At 40.4% G+C, this 22,706-nt stretch overlaps 5 protein-coding genes across 11 annotated transcripts in view; 4 read left to right on the plus strand and 1 right to left on the minus strand.

The window, feature by feature from the left end:
• Positions 1-1,330: 1,330 nt before the first annotated feature.
• Positions 1,331-2,784, plus strand: LOC124310374 (ATP synthase subunit delta, mitochondrial). Its single transcript, XM_046774245.1, has 4 exons — positions 1,331-1,477; positions 1,746-1,871; positions 2,106-2,303; positions 2,466-2,784. The coding sequence occupies exons 2-4, from the start codon at positions 1,752-1,754 to the stop codon at positions 2,631-2,633; spliced, it is 486 nt and encodes a 161-aa protein (XP_046630201.1). The 5' UTR covers positions 1,331-1,477; positions 1,746-1,751; the 3' UTR covers positions 2,634-2,784.
• A 143-nt stretch (positions 2,785-2,927) lies between these two features.
• Positions 2,928-4,973, plus strand: LOC124310372 (reticulon-4-interacting protein 1, mitochondrial-like). Its single transcript, XM_046774243.1, has 6 exons — positions 2,928-3,431; positions 3,514-3,746; positions 3,869-4,078; positions 4,296-4,408; positions 4,513-4,780; positions 4,840-4,973. The coding sequence occupies exons 1-6, from the start codon at positions 3,173-3,175 to the stop codon at positions 4,945-4,947; spliced, it is 1,191 nt and encodes a 396-aa protein (XP_046630199.1). The 5' UTR covers positions 2,928-3,172; the 3' UTR covers positions 4,948-4,973.
• Positions 4,974-5,043: 70 nt separating this feature from the next.
• Positions 5,044-20,040, minus strand: LOC124310370 (tryptophan--tRNA ligase, mitochondrial). Of its 4 annotated transcripts, none has more exons than XM_046774237.1 (8): positions 19,959-20,040; positions 17,657-17,800; positions 6,745-7,614; positions 6,438-6,602; positions 6,085-6,347; positions 5,782-5,903; positions 5,413-5,683; positions 5,044-5,331 (listed from the first exon to the last, which is right to left on the minus strand). In XM_046774237.1, the coding sequence occupies exons 3-8, from the start codon at positions 7,024-7,026 to the stop codon at positions 5,094-5,096; spliced, it is 1,341 nt and encodes a 446-aa protein (XP_046630193.1). In that variant the 5' UTR covers positions 7,027-7,614; positions 17,657-17,800; positions 19,959-20,040; the 3' UTR covers positions 5,044-5,093. The 4 variants fall into 4 exon arrangements, with proteins under 4 accessions (XP_046630193.1, XP_046630194.1, XP_046630195.1 ...); XM_046774238.1 differs by lacking the exon at positions 19,959-20,040 and adding an exon at positions 19,593-19,836 and having other exon boundaries at positions 6,085-6,257; XM_046774239.1 differs by lacking the exon at positions 19,959-20,040 and adding an exon at positions 19,593-19,835 and having other exon boundaries at positions 6,745-6,850.
• LOC124310363 (RNA polymerase II degradation factor 1-like) lies at positions 7,837-15,606 on the plus strand. Of its 4 annotated transcripts, none has more exons than XM_046774220.1 (12): positions 7,837-8,004; positions 8,557-8,667; positions 9,018-9,169; positions 9,283-9,349; positions 9,471-9,727; positions 9,821-10,115; positions 12,360-12,801; positions 12,868-13,197; positions 13,316-13,374; positions 14,393-14,556; positions 14,864-15,026; positions 15,300-15,606. In XM_046774220.1, the coding sequence occupies exons 2-12, from the start codon at positions 8,569-8,571 to the stop codon at positions 15,363-15,365; spliced, it is 2,094 nt and encodes a 697-aa protein (XP_046630176.1). In that variant the 5' UTR covers positions 7,837-8,004; positions 8,557-8,568; the 3' UTR covers positions 15,366-15,606. The 4 variants fall into 4 exon arrangements, 3 of the variants coding, with proteins under 3 accessions (XP_046630176.1, XP_046630178.1, XP_046630177.1); XM_046774221.1 differs by lacking the exon at positions 7,837-8,004 and adding an exon at positions 8,110-8,474; XM_046774222.1 differs by lacking the exon at positions 8,557-8,667.
• LOC124310264 (uncharacterized) overlaps positions 18,596-22,706 on the plus strand; it is a 32,611-nt gene continuing 28,500 nt past the window's right edge. Inside the window, exon 1 of the mRNA XM_046774077.1 lies at positions 18,596-19,127. Coding sequence (XP_046630033.1) covers positions 19,023-19,127 — 105 coding nt within the window. The 5' untranslated portion in view covers positions 18,596-19,022. The remainder of the gene's footprint in view (positions 19,128-22,706) is intronic.

Genomic DNA, 22,706 nt, shown 5'->3' on the forward strand with positions numbered 1-22,706 from the left:
TTATACATAAACAATAATTCAGATCCAAATGTTGCGCCTCTAATTATATCAAAGAATTAATGTAAAAATATTCTTACTTCCTCCCGGTTGCTTCATAATTTCGACGTAGTTCTCACACCATCTGTCCGAACCTGGCGTTTAAGTCACAATTGTTGCACTGAAATAAAAATAAAACCATATATTTAGTCACATAAATCATTCGATCAGATATCTTGTCGGTATAGAGTGTCGAAACAAAATATTTGGACATAATATCCAAAAGGTTTTCAGAAGTCTAATCAAATAAATCTGATTACATATCTTTTATTTATCTACAATAAAGCGATTGGTGCAATCATATAAGATACCATAAAATTTTGTGGTTTATCTTACGTGAGAATTGATATTACGTGTCATAAAAAAATTCATTACAAGTTTTCAGAAACGCAATACATATATGAAGAATAAATCACAATCAGCGATCGGCAGCGTTCGCATTTGACTTTAAAGTATAGAGACTACTGCGTAATTACAGCAAGTGTAGTATAAATACTGAACAGGAATTTTGTTACAATATGAGAATATAATAGAATACGAAACAATGGATCGTAGTACGGATTGGCTAGAAGTTCGCAAAAACTAGATAAAGTAATCGATCCCAACTTTGAAGAATGATGAAGATTCGTAATGATGAATAAAACTGCAATCGTTTGTTTACATACGAGTTGCTGCTGTGCGACGCACCGTGCAGCATAACCAGAGCCACATGTAAACAAACACATCTTTGGCTGCTCGTCCGAGCCCTTATCTCTTAGCTAACGTTTCGATCGATTCTGTTTACATGTTAAAATTTACAAAGCTAACCTTGCACACACCAGTAAAAGGGAGACGGAAGACTCACCTTCAATATTTGCAGGCTTCTCTAGTTTCTACGACTTATTTACTATTCGGGTCACACATCTCTAATTTGCAAATCAGTTACTGAATACAAGTCCAATACGAATATACCGACCAAATTATATGATGTAACGCGAATATTTCGATTTCAGTTCCGAAGCGTCGAAGTTCGTAAACCCGATAGCGTTATTCGAAAACAAAAGACGCCACCAAATCTTTCAAACCGAGCTGCGAGAAACAAATACACAAGTCACGTGATCCTTCCCGAATTGCCGGCACCCGCGGTGTCAGGCGTGTTATTCCGAAGCAAAGGGTGTGCTTCAAAATGCGGAGCCGGTACTCCGTATTTGTTGACTTCACGTTTATGGAATTAGATAACAACTTGCGCTTATCACGGTTCGTATATCCAGCCGTCTGTGGCTGGCGAAGTACCGACTTCAACTAGAGAGTTGTCCGACTATGTAGTGTGTGATCCGCGACTGGAGGCACCGGAAATAATCCCTAGCCAAAGTAGCAGACGACGCAAGCGCACAGCAGTTTTCTGTTGTCGGCCCATCTTGGCTTTGATATATCATAAAATACTGGTTCATTTGATAGTTCAGTAAGTTTGAACGAATATTTGAAACTAATAACAAGTAAAACTAGCCAGTCACTGCGACACTCTTTCGAAGCAATAATAAACGCAAGTCGTTGACATTCCAATGTATAATGTCGCTATGTTGAAACATAGTTAACCAGTTTGCTGCTTGATGTCTGTGATGTAACAGAGTACCGCGACATTAAATGACTACTTCGAAGAACGATTACTTCGCCTCGTTATTAAATTCTCACACAGACGTAGGCTAATTTTTTCTTAACTAATATTTCAGATCAAAATGGCAACCATCTCTCGTACTCTTCGCCCATTCCTAAGGTCAGTCCGAAGTCATGTCAGAAATTACGCCGAGGCATTAAGGGATGATCAGATGAAATTCACCTTTGCTGGTGCGAACCAGGTAAATATTTATACTATTTTGAATCTCCGATGTATGTTAGAAATTAACGGCCACGAAGCTTCCTTTAGAATGTCAAATTTAGATGCATGTCACTTCATGTTGTCGTTAACCTTTGCGGCTAATGATATATGACCCGGCGAATCATTTTCTTAGCAACTACGCAATATTAGATCCTCTCCGAGGTGCCTACCCTTGGTACGAAAGATATTTTTATAATTGCTCCTTCTATGCTAGGTATTTTATGATACAAAACCAGTCCGCCAAGTGGACGTGCCATCGTTTTCCGGAGCCTTTGGTATTTTGCCAAAACATGTGCCGACTCTGGCCGTCCTTAAACCAGGAGTAGTCACAGTATATGAAGAGGATGGCACAGTTAAGAAGGTATTCGTTTCATCCGGAAGCGTCACAATTAACGATGATTCTAGCGTACAGGTGAGTGCAAGCAGATAACACTGCACACATTTATGTAGTAAAGGTCAGAGGCAACGATATTGAGATGAAAGTTTGCAAATTATTTTTCTGAATTAATAAAGTTTGGGAAATCTTTGTTGCACATCTAAATCTTCGATTTTTTAATCTTTTTCTCTTCAACAGATTCTGGCAGAGGAAGCCCATCCAGTAGAAAATCTGGATAACGGAGCTGCCAAAGAAATCCTCTCCAAGGCCCAACAAGAATTGTCCTCTGCCTCTTCAGATAAAGACAAGGCAGCGGCAGCGATTGCAGTCGAAGTTGCTGAAGCTCTTGTTTCTGCTACACAATGAACTTTATAAATAAATTTCCTTGATCGGAGACGAGTTCGCATTGTACTCAAATCATAGCATTAGTATGAAAATATATATATACATGGCTTACTTCATTGTAACTACACAATTTCTTCCAACATCCGTACAATAAAAGTAGAAATTGTATGAACACTGCTTCGCCACCGGCTTATCTCACTTCAATTAAAAATCACGGTACACATGCTCTGATTCGGGGCGAAAAAACGGTAGAGAAAAGAATTTCAACACTTCTCATTGTCAGTTCTCCAAGCCGGCGAGGGATGACGCTATGCTCTGTCGAACTAGATTAAAAATCAAAATTTGTACATGCTACTTATCGAATTTTTAACATCATTGAAAAACAGGGGCATAATATTTTTACCCGGCGTCGTAATGTATAGACATAGGTAAAATAAATAGTTACAGCACGACGCGTACTTTTTTCGATCCAGTCGATGTTTTTGTGAACCTAACCTAACAACTGTCGGAGGTACCCTTCAAGTGGGCTGTTACTGTTATTTCCGAAAAGTCATCGATAAATGATGTTTGTCTTGCGAATAACGACGATAGGTGCGAGGCCAGTAGTTCGGTGTTCGCGAATACGTTGTTTGTCACAACTGTCAAGAAGGTATAAAGAGAATAGTGAGACAAAAATGCAAGCCTGGCAGATACACTCCTACGGGGGTTTGTCAGATCTCAAATTATCCGAAGTCAGAATACCGATAATACGGAAACCCGGGGACGTATTAATAAAGGTTGAAGCGAGCAGCATCAATCCCATTGATATTTCCATGTCCCGTACGTAATTCACGAAACCGGTCATTTGTGAGGGTCGAAAGTATTCTTACGAGCACGATTACATGCCAACCCCTTCTTGTAGGAGGCTTCGGCGCAACCATTTTCAATGCACTGCGTAAGATAAAAGCTATGAAACTCGACTTCGATGGACAGATAGAATTTCCCTTGACATTAGGGAGAGATTTTTGTGGAGTCGTTGTATCGAAAGGGCTCGATGTCGGAGACAGATTAAAACTTGGTGAAGAAGTGTGGGGAGTTGTTCCCCTCGAAGAACAGGGATGCCACGCCGAATACGTTGTTGTGGATAGTAAATTGGTAAATAATTTCGAAATAAAACTGATCTCAAAGAATTTGACACTATTTAAGTGTATAACTCTCTCTGTAATTGATGAATCAATTTACCATTAATGACATGAACTGATAAATTATTTTATTAGGTTAATCCACGGCCACAAAATTTATCGTATACTGAAGCCTCCAGTATTTTGTATGCAGGACTCACTGCGTGGTCTGCGTTATGGATAACGGGAGGCTTGTCATGCAAAGTTAATATACCAACATATCAGAATAAGAGGATCCTTGTTCTCGGTGCATCTGGTGGTGTCGGTACCTTAGCTATTCAACTGTTGAAAGCCTGGAATATGCAGGTTTGTAAATATCAATGCTGTGAAAGCATATCTTTAGAATGCTTCAGAGATAAGTTCAACTTGAGAAGAGAAAAACGTCAGGAACACTGTAATAGTACAGGAAGGTAAAAGGTTTTGACAGAATTGCTGTGAAACTGGGATCCAGCATATCGGATGACACCATCTTTTGACAGAATTACACTACCCCAAAAGAATTGAACATTATTTTTGAATTCAGGTAGTGGCAACGTGTAGCACTGACGCGGTAGAACTGGTAGAACAACTTGGAGCCCACGTGGTCATTGATTATAATGACCAGCGTGCCGATACCAAAATCGCTGAAGAAGGGCCGTACGTAATTATCGAGATAGTGAAAAATCATTAGCGTGCTTAACGCAAATGTGTAGAAAATGCAGAAACTCGGTCACACAGCTTAAGTACAACTGTTATTTCAGATATGACATTATTTTGGACTGCTGTAAACAAGGAATACACACGGTCCGAGCTAAAGGCTATTCTTACAACACGTACATAACTTTGAACTCGCCAATGTTGAAGAATTTTGATGACTTCGGTGTGATAGGTGGATCAGTAAAAAATATAGGAGATGTGATCAAAGACAATGTTCCTTTTTTCAAAGATAAGACTTCAGTGAAGTGGGGATTTTTCGTTCCATCTCAGAAGGGGATTAATATGATTCAAAACTTCGTAGAAAAAAAAAAGGTACATACAGGAGATCTCTTTGACTGAAGGTGATTTTCAATAATACGTATTTTTTTCAGATTGTACCTGTGATTGAAAAGGTTTATCCATTTTCCGAGTTACCTCAAGCTTATGAAAGAGTAGATAAAGGCCATCTACGTGGCAAAATCGTAATTGATATGAAGTAGAAGTTGGGAGTAAACTTTTATAATAAACATTCGTGCAGTCTTCTGCGAGCTCTAATGTAGATGAGTGTGTTTAAGAATAATGTATCCTACTCCAGGTATAAATAATTAATTATATTTTATTTACAATAAACAGTTTTTCTGCAGACTTACAGGCTACTTTGCAGTTTCCCTAATTCCCGTTTACTCGCGCTCGACAATACGTTATTACTCAACCCAACTTTATCTCTAACTTCATGCCAACAATCACAGGCGATATCTGTTGCTTTCTCACCACCTTTTCTTAAAACTTCTTCCAAGTACTGAGGCTCCCTTTCGAGTTCAAGTAAACGTTCACGAATAGGAGTTAATTTTTCTATAACAACATCTGCAACAACCAGTTTGTACCTGAAACAAATTTGTTTTGTTTTATTCAATAACAATAAACCTCAGGAGCCCTTTAAATATATTTTAATGACATTGACATACCTTCCGGTATCAAGACCTTGGGCTTCTCTGCAAATTTCATCATGTGTTTTTCCACTCAACAAAGAATGAATGGTGATAAGATTTGAGACACCAGGTCTTTCGTCTAGTGCGTAAGTAACTTCAGAGGTGAAATCCGTTATTGCCTTTTTAACTTTGTTTAAAAGAACCTTCGGCTCATCCGTTAATTGTAATCGGCTCTTGGGATCAGGATCAGATTTTGACATTTTCTTTGTCGGATCTCTCAAGGATCTTATTCTACAACTGCTGTCATCTGAAATAATATTAATCTTGCGAACAATACAGAGAAAAAATATATTGTAACACCATACCTTTACATCTGGTATTTACTGCGTGAACTTATGAACTAACCATTGATCATTGAATGAGGTATTGGAAATGTCTCTCCGAATTTTCCATTAAACAGTTTTGCTAAATGTTGAGCCAATTGTAAATGCTGTAGTTGGTCTTCTCCAACTGGTACATGTGTTGACCTAGAATATTATTGACTCTTAGCCGATCAGTACTTGAAAAAGAATAATAATTATCTTGAAAAAAAACTGTGTCGCAATAGAATTTCACTAATATATCATAGTCCTTGCACAATATTGCCATTTGAAGTGTTCATCAGAAAAATTTTGTAGAAAAATCGGTTTGCATGTGTGGAGTAATTACTTGTATAGCAAAATATCAGCTGCCTGTAAGACAGGATAAATATACAACCCGAGAGGAACGTCTTTTACTGTCGCACTTTTTTCTTTGAACTGAGGCAGGTGTGCTAGACGTGGCATAGTGGTCAAGCAACTGAGAATCCAGCAAAGCTCAGTATGCATAGAAACTGTAGATTGCTGAAACAAAATGCTTTTATCGGGATCAATTCCACATGCCAATAATGTCGCAGTAATGTTTAGAATGTTTTGCTTTAATGCTTTTGGATCCTGAAAACGTAAACACGTCTTGGTTAGAATTCGAGATTATTTGTCTTTATAAAATATTGGCATAAAAATGTGGGCAATAATTATACAAACCTGTGGCAAAGTAATGGAATGCATATCCACAATACTGTAAATGACATCCTGATTAGAGTTTTGAAGTTCAACCCATTTTTGTATCGCACCTAAATAATTTCCCAAATGAACGTCACCGGTAGGTTGAATACCAGAAAATATCCTCGGTAGGTAATTGGGTGCTGCCTAAAATTTGACTGTCATCACATTTGAGGATTTATTGCAATTATTGGAAGTTAACAATCGTAGCAAGAGAAAAAATATCCATATATTATATGTATCTACTCACAGAAGTAAAGTACATAACCTATATATCTTTATGCCAAACCTTTTTACTGGAACATCTCTTTCCTGTGGGTTTATTCAGTGCTAATACTCTCAGATTTCCGGACAGTTTTTTACTGCAGCTGAGATTTTTAAACATCCTTAATAGTCCGCAAATTGTAAGAATAGCAGAAAATTCTACGTTATAGGTTAGTTCTGTCTGCGAAAATGCATTTGAGTTTCGCGCAAAAGCTTCTGCTGCGACGGCCGGACACAGGTCTTTAAACCACCGACTGATAAAATGATCTAGAGTTACCAGTAAAGCCGAAAACGATTCTCCGACCATCACAAATCATTTTTGTGGACGCGAATTAAATTTATCTGGTACCTAATTTTGAAGAATATTTACTAATAAAAGTAACGTGAAATTAAAATCAGCAGTGTAACTGTATTCTGGAGATCACACTATAATATTACAGAAGTACTAGATAAAGATAATTATCAGTCAATAATAATAAGCGGCGAATCAATAAATTTTTAACTTTGTCCATAAAAATTTGATTTTCTTAAATTTCGTGCCTTTCGGAGGAAATTCTATAAAAACACAATGCATATAAATGAGCTTGAAAATCTTATGACCAAGTCACAAATAAAGTTATTAAAGTTAAGCATAGAATCTGATTGAGTTATAAATTATAGTTAACTTTGATACATAATAATGTGAGTTACAAAATAGTAAAACAAATTTCTGAATTTGAAACGTCCAGTGTTATCATAATTAGGATGAAATTTGTGATTCTTCAGAGGCGCAAAGCCTTCTCTCGGGGTCTTCTGAACCGGGAATCAACATTAATTTTCACATTTCAAACCAGGCAATATTTTATTTCGCCTAATAAAATGTGCAAGTACCCTCTATACAGATCATCAGCTGTTTCTGGAACGGGAAATATTCCTCGTGGTGTAACGTGTTAATATCCTAGCGTTACGAGCATAGGTAAGAAGCGTAACAATGATCCGTGTTTAGTACGTCTACGCCCGATGTACTCCGGCCCGTTAGTAAAGGAGTAATGAAATCGAAGCTTGATCTAAATCGATCAGCTGCAGTCGGGGACCCGCGGGTGGGTGGGTATTTGTGGCGAGCGATTGATTGCCTTTGGGGCTTTGGCAAAGCTTGTACTGACACCGTTTCACCGAGAGCCTCTATAACGCAACCGCAGAGACGAGCAATCGGTACTTTATTCCATTCCATTTGGTGAGCTGCAAACTTTGCCAAATGGTGCACTGAGTGCCGCGAGCTACAGGTCAATCCCCGTTCCTTTCGCTGGCAAGTATCATGACCAATATTTATTCACGTCATCAAAACTTTTACTCGTTATACTCGCGAACCTAGACCGCGACTGCGTCGTCACTTCCGCATTCGTAACACAGATTCGTCAGGTATCGAAAGATCACCGAATGACTAACTCATCGCTACGGGTCTCTTCTCCGTTGTGGGAATAATTATCACGTATGAGATTAATCATCCTTGACTGGGTGATTACTTGGACGCGGGCTAGAACGGACTGAAGAAAAAGTGTACCGCGTGAATTTTTAAATAACAAGAAGCCAACGATCTTTCCTTTTTAAATTCTCCCGGGTGCTGCTCCACTTGTCGATTTTCAGATCTGTGCAGTTTATGTCGTCGTTATTTAAATCAAATTTGTGATACGTAGAGGAAGCCTCTGTTCGTTAGTTTGAATGGATTACGGAACAGCGATATATAATGCGATTTCTCATAGACTGCAGTGGCTAACCGTTACGTAATGCTTGATTTGTGGTTTTTTTATACTATGCCAGAGATGGTTTAGTAATAGAATGTCTGCCTGTGCTTTTTTAGATGTAGAGTAAAATGGCGATTGACATTAAGTTCACAAAGTTCGACAACACACCATGGGGCTTTCGTCTAGCGGGTGGCAGTGACTTCCCACAACCATTAACAGTCATTAGAGTACGTATTTTCATCATTTCACCAATAATCCCATTCGCAAATCATGATTACATAGCCCCATCGTATTTCAAACAGAAATGTAAAAATTATTTATTTTTCTCACAATGAATTACAAAAAACAATTCATTACAATTGTCAATTCCGAACAGAACAGATCAGTTCTTGGCATAGCTAATCAAACTTCCATCAATAATTAGATACTGCAATGTTTGAGCTTGAAAGCGTCCTTGCGGTATCCGGTTCAAGGGGAGCTTCCAAATTTTAACCCAATGTACCAAACGAATATTTGTGTCACGGCACAATAAATAACTGGCCCTCAGTAGAAGTTACATCATATTTTTAATTCACAGGTAACGGAAGGCAGCCTCGCGGAGTGCATGGGACTTCGAGTAGGTGATATTGTTGTCAGATTGAATGATCAGCCTATCAGCAGTTACACTCACGGAAGGGCCCAGGAAGCTTTGGTATTAGCGGGAAACAACTTTGTCTTGAGTGTTCTCAGGTAACATCCTAGCCCAGCTCTCGATTTCTAGATAATTTATCACTGTTCGCGGCGCGAGATTATCGGATTATGCAAATTCACCCGCAGACATAAATTATTTCCATCTCTTGCAGGAGTGAAGACAGTGAGAAAGTCATAGAAGCCATTCAACAGGAAAACATCGTTCCCTATAATATTCCTGTGAGTGCTGTTTTTTTTTTTTTTTTGATAAACATTTTGTCGATTTTTTCGAGACAGAATAAGACACACTAGACGCAGTTCGTTCGTAGGAAATGTTTGAACATTTTTATCTAAATCTTAGCTTGAGGAACTAAAACCCGTCTATTCTCCGGAAGTGCCAGAAGAATCCGTACCTGAATCTTGCACGACCGAATTTACGGAATCTGAACGAATGTCCGAAACTCCGGAGAAAGTTGTGGATCCTGACGAAGAAGCACTCATGAGCAAGCCTATGGACGCAAACAGCGAGGTTGTGACTAATAAGAATTTAACAGACGAAGAAATAGCTCTGCTGATCCTCGAGGAGGAAGAATTGTTGCCGGAACAAGGGGTTCTCGGGTAAGACTGGAATCCTGAATATTTTCTACTTCCAGTTTCCGTCCTCGGACGAAAAAATGACCGCCTATTTAATCCCTGGTACTGCATTTCCAGAGTAAATTTCAAAAAGCTCAGACCCCGAGCCGCGCTGCTGAAAGAGTCTAAAGTCCTGGAGGAGCTCCAAAAAATCGAGACGGCGGACCCTCCCCAGGTTCAGGAGCTGAAACGCTCGACAACTTTCCTTCAGAAACCTCAACGACCCCCGCCTCGGCCTAAGACAGAAGCGGAACAGCCGAAGGGCGAGCAATATCGCGTCGTGATCCAGAAGCAGAAGAAGAAGAGCTTCATCGAACGGCTCACAGAAAAAGGGCTTCTTGGCCCGATTCCTTCGCCGGAGCCGCCGTCCCAGGTAACGATGTATATCGAGAGCCAATCGACGCTCGCGAGGCTGGAAAATCCCGAGAGTTCGACGTTAGATGAAACTTCGCGGGGTGAAATCCTCAGAAACTCCATTTTTTCGAAGAGACTTCGTAGTAATTACGAAGAATCTGTCATATTTCGGCCGGTTTTTTGGAATCGTAGTCAATTTTGTGATGATTCACGTGCGAAGCCACACCGTGCTAATCGCAAGGTGGAAAAACTGTATTTTAGAAGTCGACAATTCGACAATAGCATTTTTAAGGGCAAAGACTGGGCCACCTTGGTGAACAGAGCACTGATAATACCATTGAAGACGAATAGAAAAACTAGAATTTACTGGAAAGATCGGTATTTCAAGAAATATCTTGATAAAAACGACACTTTGTTAAATCACGTTAGGGTTTTAGCGAATCAGGTTTTAGGATGAGTTCGAATCAACATCGGAGCCGTGGAAAGGATTGCGCAAGCAGAAATTTTTTTTTGTAAGACATTATATTGTAAATTATATGAACCAACAGAACACTTGGATTAGTATGGTAAAAAAAATTATTGTAAATAATATCAAATCGTTCGTAGGCAAAAATTATACTTCAAAGTTTGTTATCTGCGAAAATTGACAATCGATAATAATTTCAAATTCGGTCTAGTGTGGAAATACATCTCATTAATTGATAATATTTTTCGTAGGGGAAGTATCAGCGCCACAAAAAATGGTAAAAATTTGAATCATAAAAGTGATAATTCCGAAAAAGGGTTAAAATTTGTACAAAGTCAGTTCGTTGGAAAGCTTACGATGTGTTTGTCAAAAGGAAACCACAGCTACAAAGTCTGTTGACGCGCAATTTCAAAAGTGCGAATCCCTGGTTATGCTGTATTCTTTCGAAATCATGTAAGATCGGTGTTCCAATGGCCAGCCATAACGCGATTAAAACGAAATGCATTTCCTCGAAGAAAAGCTTAACTTTCATCGAAATATTCCACAAAAAGTCTAGGAGGCGATCAAAGACTAGAGATAGAAATGAAATAACTTTAAACGGAAAGATGTCGTCTAATTGAAATACGATATTCGATAAAAACGCGAATGGCAAACTGACAGAAGATGAAGTGATCGGAGTTTCGGAAAGAACCAAACGTATTTGTTCGGAAAAAATCGAGTCTCGATATGACGAGTCGAATTCAGGGCGCAGGCTGTCTTTCGTGCCAACGGTATTGTTCGAAGGTGTGACGAATAATATTGGAATTAATTTTACGAAGTTGTTCGCCTACGCTCTGATACTGTGTGCATCGATGGTCTGCTTAATTTACGCGTACAAATAACTTTCAAACGTCGGTGTCAGTGTTTCTTCAGTGGTTGAAAGATCAGGAGATTGTTTTACATCGGTTATCGCTTCGTACATACGTACACCGAGTTCACTCACAATCAGTTTTAATAACTTGCGAACGAATTGCGACTGCAGTTGCCCCTTTGAAAGGTGACAAGTATATTTATTACCGGAGAAAATATATCGGCGCATTGATCACGTTTCACTACCACGCATATGATATACTTATTAATATACTCAAAACTTCTGTTCAGACTGAAATATAGGTGTCATTCATCGAACGGTGGTGATGTATAACGGATGCTAAATCATACATAAGTGAAGATCATTCGTTACTTGCTACCTCGTAGGACGATTTATAATATGCAATCATTCATCAAATTTACTGCTTCAGGATTGACTTTAGTGTAGTATTGTCAAGAATATTATTTACGGCATGTTTATGAACTAGCATCGTACTTCATCTATCATTTATTGTTAGTTCGACGTCAGGACAGAACATCTATATGGAAATACACACGGTCAACTGGAATAATATGATTGGTTTGATGCATCAGAGTCTGCATGTGGGATAGATTCGAGTTATGAAAAATAATAAATGAAACTCATATCTGGAGAATATCAAAAAAGAGTTCACTAAATTATAACCTTGCCGGTAAAATCGTAGTGTGTAGAAACTCATTTAAATGCAATATCATCCTCAGCATCCTTCAGACTGTGAAAAGTGTTCGTGTGAAAGTACGAGTAATTTGCGGTGTAATTTATTCTGTTATTCGCTTCAGTAAACAGACGATCATTTTGACCAAGGTGATGTTTCGAAATAACATTCCATCATACGGCAATTGTCAAGTACTTTTCACGGACACTTGTAGATCAAAAATAAGTTCACGATTTTTCTTCTCCAACTTTAGAAGACCACACCTGCGCCAACGCCAACGGCAACACCAGAACCCCCAGTCTGTAATTCCGAAGAAGAATTATCGAGACCAGGATCAAAGGCTGACGGGATGACGGAAGTTATCGAAGAAGTTACCGAGGTTGTTGAATGGGGCGATTGCGGCGAGCAAGATTCTGTTCAAACCGAAGAAATAACTTGCGAAACTCGCGAATCAGAGATAAGTATTGAACAGATATCTGTGCCCAAATTCGACAAAGAAAAGATGAAAGAGCTGGTGACCACGGAGCTGAATCTCGAAAAGCAATTGGAAAGCGTTCAGAGCCAACTACTCGCTCTTAAGCAATTGCCGAGCGAGATAGAAACACATTTAAGAATCGTTTCGGAACAACTGTACAAAATAATGGAGCTCAGCGGAGTGAGTAAGGACAGCCTGAGTAGCAGTCGTCTGGTATCAGGTACAGGCCCAATTGACGACTTGTTTCGAGTCCGCACTGTCGGTGACCAATGTCTGTTTATTTTAGAGCAAAATTCCGAAGTGACCAAGGAAATAACCGAAGGAGACTACTCGGAACAGGTGGAGGACGAACAAAGTTTGATGATCGACGAAGAGCATCACTACGAAGAAATCGTGGATGACATAAGGGAGAATGGAGTCGAGGAAAATAGAGACGAAGATCAAAGTCACGGCGATGAGAAGCCTAGTGCAGCACCGTGCGAAGCTGACGACGTTCCAAAGATAGTCGAGCCTGCAGAAGAGATAGAGGTGAAGGACGATAGGGTAAAGAAATTTGTCATATCCTACGAGACGCAGATTATAAGATCGAGAGATGCAAGTCCAGCGTTATCCGACAGTGAGTATATTTCGTTGCATTCGTCAAACTGAATACATACATGTGATACATGACTGTACCCACGCAGTCACGAATACCAAAATAGCAAGTTAAACAATGTTTACTGAATGTATTATAGGGAGCTTTAAACCAGACCCGAACTTGTCGCCAAAAGATCAACTCATACAAGAGTTACAGGTATATTATTACACGTGGAAGGATGTTTGTCCCAGAATTTCCTCTGTTCCATTGTCTCTCACCTTGTTCACGCGTGAATGTACCGATTTTAATAAGAATCAATCTTTCATCCGAATCCAGATCGTTGCACTTTACCGATTTCATTATCTACGTACGCTGCTCTTAAATGTTCATAAAAATCCTCAACCGTGGACTCTCCCTACTGATAAAATACACGGACCGATAGTGTGATGATTTATTCGTAAGGGTCCAAGGACTCGGTTCATTCATTCAATTCAGACTGACTTCGAATCTGACCGAAGTTGAACCCAGCCGCCGGTTTCTTATCATTCCAAAGTCAATAAGCTAGTTTTTACTGGAATCTCTCCTCAGCGGAATGGAAAGAGAGAGAAACCTTGTTTGGTAAAGATTTCGAATCCGACTGACAATTACCGTGAATCACTCTGCTGTCAGGTTGAATACGCCGGAATGCTCCAGCCTTTTATTCAATGTAACAACGTAAGCCGAATCCACCGATTCGAACCATCTACGATGTTAGCTTTACTTCCGTTACGTCCGTGGTATCTAACAAAATGTTTTTTCTTTCCCTGTCTTGCACGTTCACGTCACCATACTCTAGAATAACCACCGATTCGATCAAAATTTCGTATTCTTGTTGCACGTGCAGAAAAACGAGTGCGATATTTCACGTATGTTAATCGTCGTACGTAACTAGCGGATCTCGTGTTGTGTTGAGGAAACGTGTGACCTGCATAGATTGTGAATAAGATATGTACGCTGGGCCACCAGTGTCTCATGAATTGCGAATCCAGTGTGAATTGATCAGTACTGTCACGTGCAAAAGCCCTAAAGCTCTCTGTCTTGTCCTGCCTGAGGCGTGAAGGAATAAACTAATACTGAGAATGAGGCACGCCGGTTCTCCAAGTAAATAATGTATTACCCAACGTTTACTCTTCCCCGAAGAAGCGACGATTGATGAAATTGCAGCATGTTGAATCGACGATTATATTGATTTCAGCAAAAACAGGGGAGAAAACACTCGAAAGACCTCTGGCCCCAGGCTAAGCAGGTCGAGCTAACCTACGGGAGGAGATGGAGGTGTCCGAATGACTTTTTCAATGACGAAATGATTGCCGAGGTTTTATCTTCCCAAGCCGAAGTTCTAAACGGCAGAGCGCTTGGGTGAGCTATTTAAAGATAGGCGATGTGTATGAGTATGACGATGATATAACAGTATTTTTGTCCTCTACATCTGCCGAAAACGAGCACAGCTCCGGCAGTTTCGTGTAAATGTATGTGACGTATGAATAATAGAAATATTTGCAATCACACGGTGGTATTTCGCGAAGCTAAAACCGGAGGCAACGTGATCCAGCAAAATTTTGCCTACGGAATACGAACGCTGTGGGGGAGCTAAAAACTGCACTGGGTCAACTTCCTCGGCATCGGTGGCTATTTTTCTCTCAACCAACCGTCGATCTGTTTTCAGGATAAATTTCAAAAAATACGAGAAAACAAATCTGCCGAACTACGACCACCTGATGAATTCCTCGGCTTATAAAATGATCCACAAGATGGAGGCAGAACCGCAAAAGGGGATCCCGGTTCGACCAGCCAAGGTTATCGCGGCGGAAGATATCCTCGAACGAGTCGTAAGTGCATTATTTCTCCTTTTGCGTTTAATTATTCTTTCTTTATTTTCCGAAACGCGGCGCCATGCCACCTGTCACCCGGTTTTTCTTGTCTTCTGCATCCTCGCTTGGTACACATCCTGGAATGTCGAGCATCGGTATGCTGGGAACGCGGGTTTTTTAGACAGTGTTATTATTTATTAGAACGCTATTTTTTAGCCAACGTCAAGAGTCGCGTTATGTATTGTGTACAGATATTGCAAGGTTTTACAAGCATATTCTTATCCGTTGCAGAAATCACCAACTCCCAGTGTTATAGAGGATCAAACTACCGAGCGCACAACGATCACCGATAATTAAATTTTTACGCATAACACTATAATATAATAAATAGAATTTTAACCATGCGAATATAATAAATTACAGCAAGTAAGTGGCCGAGTCGCTTGTTTCGAGTAAGAATTTACCAGATAAGAAAAAATAAATTAAATAAAATGTAAACTAAACTCGAGAGTAATCAAACTTACTGTATGATAAAATCATTTATTGTATAATATTTATTGCTAGGAATATTTTGATTTTCTCAAGGATAATAAATTAATAAATAAAACAACCTATACATATGTAATAATATTATGTACCCTGTACCATTTTAATAACTTTACGTCAAGGTTTTTTCCGAAGTGTTCGTTATTTCGTTCTATAAAAGCTTACGTTTTGCTGCAGTAAAGCGTGAAATTGAAAATACTGCAGGCCTGCTGATTGGATAAAATGTTTTAAGACTCTGCGCCAGCCGCTGTATTTGTAATTTCCTTGCTCGTCGTCGGATAATCAACCGTCATCGGTTAAAAAATAAACTGATTTCCTGAGATTTATTATTTTTACGATCAGGATATCTCTACTTTCATTTTCTCAATTGAAATGTAGATTTTAAAAGTGGCCTTACGTATCTCCTGAAATACACGAGTCTCCGTACTATAAAGTGTGCAGCTGGGTTCCGTCGAACCGCAATTTTCCGGACTCGAACCGCAAGTCACGGAAAAACGTTAGATCGTTTCGATACACGATTCCTTTTTCCTGTCTCTCTCTTCACTCGCAAGCGTTATTAGCGACTCAGGAGTAGAAAAAAATGCAAACGAAGTAACGAATTCTCCTAAACGTGAGTAAAGATTCGCCACTGTTTTACTTACCGATTTACATGGACTTGTATTGTTGCATCAAGTCTTCTTAGCTATCGACTGCGAATTTGAGCACATAGAAAAAGTCCTATTTTTAACAGCGCCTGCAGTCGGCTCAGATCGTGTAATAATGCCAAACTCTCTCTCTCTCTCTCTCTCTCTCACTCTATGAAGCTGTGCACCTATACGAGCTGCATTGATAGGAGTAGTTCGGTCGATGCTGTAGCTCGTCCGTAAAAACGACTAAATTTAAACTCTACAATTCCAAGCTGCACCGCGTCGCCAAGTCAGCCCTTATTTCCAACGAGCACCGGAGCCTCTCCTCATCCGCAGCTTAGGCGTTAATAAACCGTAGTGTAAACCGGATTATCTATGGAATGTGGTGAAAAGTAAGGTCCGTCACTGCATCAGATTGACACGACAGCCAGAAGTTCATTCAGTTCGTATATTATCCGCTGCTTCCTACGCAACCATAGGTAATATCCTGCGGTCACGTATACAAGACACGCGTGCAAGAGCTGTTGATTTTGACGCGATATATTTAGACAGAAACTCCCCGGGGTTAACGACTACTACTGTCTGCCGATAATGAGTTTCTCGCCGCGACCGCCCCGTGTTCCCCATATCTCAGACTCGTCTCACGTACTTCGAAATCTGAACCCAAGAAATATTTTAATCCTATTACCGGTCACGCATACATGCATCCCTCCATGCAGGTGCCTGAACTGCGCGATCATTCTTGATCCATTCGATTCAGTAATGGGCAACGACGATGATTCGATTCCAACGTCGAATTGGGTATTTCGCGCATAATCTGTGCTAGGTACAATCAATTGTTGGCATTCTTCAACCATACATGCAACGCGGTGAGTTTCTTCGAACCGCGGAATATTATGCGCGAATACGGCGCAGCTGGAAAATAATTTGTATTCGTTATTCCGAGGCGTTAATGTTGTTCAGAATTTCCTTTTTCTTAGCGAATGTGTGTATCAATGACTCGAAGACGGAGCCGCTATTTTTACTCAACCTCTAAAAGAAACCTCGGAAATCTCCTGTCGACGATCGATCGTCAACACACACAGAGACCAATTGGGTTTCGTGGATGAATGATGCGGTGTCCTTATTGCGACGTTAACGAAATCGATATTTATAATTGAGAAATTTGACTGATTTTGTGGTTGACGTAACTACAGACGATTAGCGATTGATCAAAGTTGTTTTTATCAAAAAGCTACATCGCTTCGTTAGCCGCCGATTTCGTCTTGGAATTGGCATACCTGTTCGTTGAACTTAATCATCGAGTTATTATACCTAAAACCGATTAGACGTGCGATATCACATCGTACCGATCTGCGGTGACGTTCGTCATGAATTACCGCTGCGCATACAGCGACAAGTATGTATAGAACAAAGTAAATTTCCAATCCCGCGGAACGAGTCATCGGGATTGTAATTCGCAATCATTTAGCATACCTGCGTAGGTCCAAGTTCCGAAAGACAGGCGACGGTGCAGCGAAAGCGTTGACTCACTATCGCTGACTAGCTCAGAACCGTTGCGTGGTGGTCTCCTGGTCATTTTGAGTCGAGGATATTAGAACCAGGGCTTGCCCCTCGTACCTGCAACAATTCATGCAAAACGTGTTAAGAATGATTCACGAACTAGTTCGCATTCTCGTGACCGTTGCAGCGGTCCTGGAGAAGGGGAAATGCAGCAGCAGCCGAGCAACTAGTGAAATAAAGACTACGACTCGTCTCGCTCTCGATGGCAATTGATATGCCAAAGATACGGGAGGCGTGCTGGCTTCGCACAATTCCCCAGAAATACGTTTGAGGAAATATTCCGGAGATCTCCTGCAGCAACGTCACGCAGCGGAAGTAAACGAACCGCGTTGCGGCTTCCGTGCGGCTGAACGCTGCGGAACCAGGTTGGTCGTGGCAACTGTGGAATGATCTCATTTTCTCCAATGTAAAGCCGTTGAGTTAAATCATAAAACTCCCGAAGCAGCACAATGTCTCGTAATCGTTAGCGCACGTTGAAAGCTTGACGGTAAAACGTGATTATACATTTATACATGTGCAAAGACTTCGATTTTACGCATTCTGGGGAAGGCGTACAATCGCAGTCGTGTCGAGTTCTCGGCTTTTTCGTTTAACGGATACAACATAGACTCGTCGACGTAGCAATCAGCGGGAAATTCCTGAGCCAGTGATACCGCAAATGAGCGGAATTTTACGGTGGCTATCAATTAACAATTAAGTCTGTACGTCGGCTCGGCGTAGACTCGACGAGGAGCTGCGGGCACCGGATAGCCAAAGCGCAAAGGAGAGCTGGAGGGAAATGCTGAGAATGCCAACGCCGGCTGCTCGCCGTCCCGATCCCAGTAGATCCCGGTAGAATCTCTTCGTGCGGCACGACGCATGCGCGCCAGAGTCGCCGGTTTGGAGAGCATGGAGAGAGCTCCTGCCCGAGTGACCAGAGTTTACTCCGGTTTTCGCGTTCCTCGAGAACATCGTCGCGGTGCTTAGACAGTCACTCCCGATCGTTTCGTTACCAACTTCGCGTCCCACGAATCACATTTCGCACATACAACGTAAAGGAAGAAAGTTGATTGTCGCTAAAAACGTAAAGTTACAATAAACTAATTCTAAGATTTTATTTCAAAACGCGCGTTGCATTTAAACAAGTATAAACAGTACTTGTCGGATTATCGGTTGATAGGGTTTTTTTTTTTTTTTTTGCATATGCTCGTTTGGCGCAAGTTTTCTTTCGTTGATTGTTTGAATTACTCTCACAAATTTTAATCACCAATTGGAATTTGTTACTTAAAAAGTTTGAGTGATGGCGCAGCTAATCAGCGTCAAGTTATCCAGGTTTGATAATTCACCTTGGGGCTTCCGACTTCAAGGTGGCAAGGATTTTGGAACACCTCTCGTCGTTCAGAAGGTTAGTCTTCTTTATTGCTTTTCCGTTCAATAATTATCGCGCATAGTTTTGCTGGAAATCGGTACGCAGTACTATCCACTATATATCTTCAGCTTTACAATTAGTTCGAATTCAAATATTCAACGATTTCTTTGCCTTTTGAATATATACACCGACATGAAACGAGTATTATCGCTTTTCTTTTTTCACGACTATCGACGATCGTCGTGAAATAATTGCAACGCGTTGACTTCAATTTGCATACAACGGATGAAATATTGTTCACAGTTTTATGAGCAGAGAATCGAATGTAATTGTTGCAAGTTGATAGACGGCTGACGATTGCATAAAATTCAAAGTTCAATTCCACTGCTATAAATAAGTTTGAAATCACATTACCGATATAGTCCGGTAAATCGCCCCCGGGCAATACAATATTTTGAATCGGTAAAGTCCGATAAATGTATACATATGTATACAAGTCACCTTGAAACATGGATAGAGAATTGTTCGAAGTTCATGACAGAGCATATTTCGTCACCTGCTGATGGCAGTATTGAATCCAACTAACGCATTCCACCGTTCATTCATTGTTTATAATATCGCAAATCCGTTGCGTGGCTCGGATAAATATATACACAAGGGTTTCAAGAGCGATTTTGTGTAACGCGATACGCGTTGCTTCATTTATATCGCGCGCCAGAAACCGCGATGCAGGCATTTGAAGAACCGACGTTCCGCTTCGCTATAGGTATCTGCACCGTTCGTCATCCCTAGGTGTTTATCTATAAATTTGACAAAATTATACCGCGGGCATAACCGAAATAAGATGTTCAACATTATTATGCATACCAATGTTATAAGTGTAACGAGCGGTTGCGCAATTGCAAAATAATGCCAACATTTTTGTATACTTTGAATAACACAATTCGTTGCCAACTGTTATCTTTTTCTTAGTTGTTTTTTCTTCAATTTTTGTTTTTATACTCTTCCTTTTCAACTCGTGCTCGTGCCAAATTATCTAAGCAATTATGTCGGCGTGTGGAAACCAGCCCGACATTCATTGTCACTAGCACTCGCGTATAACAAACATGTACGTGCCTTTCTTACAAGCTTCATATATATTTTCGCGGTTCGTATGAATTATTTTAACGGTCAGTTGCAAGTATATACATGTTACAATAAAGGCGGCGTTGTGATTAGAGTTGTAAAAATATTTCTGTATTCTCGAAGGTGGGTGGTTGTCTCACCGATGCAGTGAGATCGGAATCATGCATGACTAATTCTATCCGAGTAAAAATATTTAAACAAAGAATGACTATGCCATTTGGTAAACAGTCGCCTTTGAGCACGTTATATACGACATGCTCTCGCTGAACAACCGGCTCATTGATTCACAACCGCCAATTATAATGAGGGAATTGTATTAGGTATATCAGATTAGACGAGCTCAGGTTCAATTTGATGAGATTAAACTACTTCCATGTTTTACCAAAACAGTGCTTCGCCATTGAATTGCAGAAAAACCAGTTACTTGCTGAAGGTATATAACGCAATTAGAGAAAGGCGAAAATGATATCGCGACAAATTTCAGATGAGCGGACCAGCCGTTGCGACAGCTTCTACTCCAAATACTCGTAGGGGTTCAGGTTACGCGGTCGTGATGCACTAACGAAATCTAAGCGATTAGTTATGTATATTCATTGCCTGCATTGGCTGGACGGACGTGACTTGGAACACGGCGCTTAATTCGAGTCTCTGACATTAGAATACAACAGAGAGTTTGAAAGACATTTCGCTGACGATTTGGAATATTTTAAATAATCCGCGTTCAGTCCAAGGAAAACGTAATTGCGGTATTTTACGTTTCGCGATTTTTGGATGAACGCGCAGAGCTATTGCGGCAGGAAAAAAATTCGCGAGATGTAATATGAGTGAAATTGTTTAGGCGGGCTAATGGCTATTTTGAGAAGGTGCCTTTGCGAAACGCATATCACCACTGTACCAAGGAGACGCCGCGACGCGCCGCGACGCCAAACGGGAGACGATCGCCCTCGAGTTTCCTGTTTGAAGACACTATAAAAATAAATTCAGATACACCCGATGTGTCTAAAATTGAAACGGTCCAGCGATATGGAAACGAATAGTTTTGACAAAACTTCATTCGCTCCGACGAAAACTTGGTAATAATTAAACGTGTCTCGTCGCAGGTGGCAGTTACACAGGCGCACCGTTTAAACACTCGTCGCTTTGCTCGTGAAGTGCATTTAACCTGACACAATTTCAGCCCGACGCTATTTTGGGGGGCAGTGGTACAATTCGTGAGTGAAATTGTATCAATTCCATGGCTATTAATGTTGCACGATGTGCTATTCTTACAATGAATAGACACGCATCTTCACGCGTAGTTTTTCAGTCAATTCTTTCGAACTACTACCCAAATTACCCTTCGATGACCCCTTTTCAACCATCTCAAGTGCCGTCGGCCCTCCTCATACACGTGTCTTCTTTTCTCCGACGCAGATTGATCTCAAGTTTCCACAATTAATCGCGGTCTGTAAGCTATAAATTCACGTATCAATACAGCTGCACGATAGGACTATCGCATTGTAACGATACGTGTCCCTAATTGACCATGAGTTATGTCATACATTGGGACAGAACGGCTCTTGTAAGGCGTCCGTTTCAGTCACTGTCAAAATCACGAGAACCGTGAAAATGAAAGGAATAAGGAAGAAAAAATGTTCATGCAGTTAAAAATGTAATGCCCACTCGCGCCCGCGTAAGTATTCTGGCATTTTCAGTGCCACCGATATCGTCACGTAACGATAACGTATAATTTACACGGTAATTTTACTTGTTTTTTTCTCTATTAGAATAACCTTCGTGGTTGGAACGTCGGACAATTTACAGCCATACCGTTGTCGCTACTAATTAGTGTATAATTTTTTTTTGAAAGTAGACCTGAATCGATTATAGGGGAAACTCTCAATTAGATTATTCGCAATTCCAGTTCCAAACTTGCGCATAAATCGCCCAAAGCATCTTTGCAAGATTACTCGAATGTCGAAAGGACGGTCAGATTTAGCGCTGTAATTTTAGCGAGCTTCGATCGAACGAACAGCAACTCATAGATATTTCGAGAATTATTGAAAGTGCCAATGTTTTTAGGTTGACTGACTTTTCTTCCCTGCGGCGTGCGCGTATTGAAGAAGAAATCGATGTATCTATAGGTATATGTAGAAATTGTTTACGACCTATAAATGGTAATAAACTTGACCAAATTATTCCCTCGTGCCGGATATTTTTAAGTTATTAAAAACACGAAACTCATCTCCGTAACCGTAAACTACTGTTCCACATACAAGTAGCAATGGAATGAGATCCTGACTGGATCCAAGCCTAGACCAGACGGCTCTTAACTTGTTTTTTTTCTATTCCTACGACTGAGCTACGCGACGACTCACGACCCCCGTGTTATGTGACAGTGAAAAAAGTAAAATTTACACCGAAAGCTTCATATATTTGACTTGTACGTATTCACGTCTGTGTCTACGAACATTGTCACACGGAACGTTATTTAAATCCTTCCAGGAAGGA

This window comes from Neodiprion virginianus, chromosome 1 (genome assembly GCF_021901495.1).
Source record: "Neodiprion virginianus isolate iyNeoVirg1 chromosome 1, iyNeoVirg1.1, whole genome shotgun sequence".
Classification (NCBI taxonomy): domain Eukaryota; kingdom Metazoa; phylum Arthropoda; class Insecta; order Hymenoptera; family Diprionidae; genus Neodiprion; species Neodiprion virginianus.

Coding starts and splice junctions, on each gene's coding strand:
- LOC124310363 (XM_046774220.1), top strand. CDS start 8,569: ATGGCGATTGACATTAAGTTCACAAAGTTCGACAACACACCATGGGGC. Junction 13,198..13,315: donor AAGTCCAGCGTTATCCGACA/GTGAGTATATTT, acceptor AATGTATTATAG/GGAGCTTTAAACCAGACCCG. Junction 13,375..14,392: donor AACTCATACAAGAGTTACAG/GTATATTATTAC, acceptor TATTGATTTCAG/CAAAAACAGGGGAGAAAACA.
- LOC124310370 (XM_046774237.1), bottom strand. CDS start 7,026: ATGGTCGGAGAATCGTTTTCGGCTTTACTGGTAACTCTAGATCATTTT. Junction 6,603..6,744: donor AGAGATGTTCCAGTAAAAAG/GTTTGGCATAAA, acceptor GTCAAATTTTAG/GCAGCACCCAATTACCTACC. Junction 6,348..6,437: donor ATTCCATTACTTTGCCACAG/GTTTGTATAATT, acceptor TTACGTTTTCAG/GATCCAAAAGCATTAAAGCA.
- LOC124310374 (XM_046774245.1), top strand. CDS start 1,752: ATGGCAACCATCTCTCGTACTCTTCGCCCATTCCTAAGGTCAGTCCGA. Junction 1,872..2,105: donor CCTTTGCTGGTGCGAACCAG/GTAAATATTTAT, acceptor CTTCTATGCTAG/GTATTTTATGATACAAAACC. Junction 2,304..2,465: donor ACGATGATTCTAGCGTACAG/GTGAGTGCAAGC, acceptor TCTCTTCAACAG/ATTCTGGCAGAGGAAGCCCA.
- LOC124310372 (XM_046774243.1), top strand. CDS start 3,173: ATGATGTTTGTCTTGCGAATAACGACGATAGGTGCGAGGCCAGTAGTT. Junction 3,432..3,513: donor CATTGATATTTCCATGTCCC/GTACGTAATTCA, acceptor CCCTTCTTGTAG/GAGGCTTCGGCGCAACCATT. Junction 4,079..4,295: donor TGAAAGCCTGGAATATGCAG/GTTTGTAAATAT, acceptor TTTTGAATTCAG/GTAGTGGCAACGTGTAGCAC.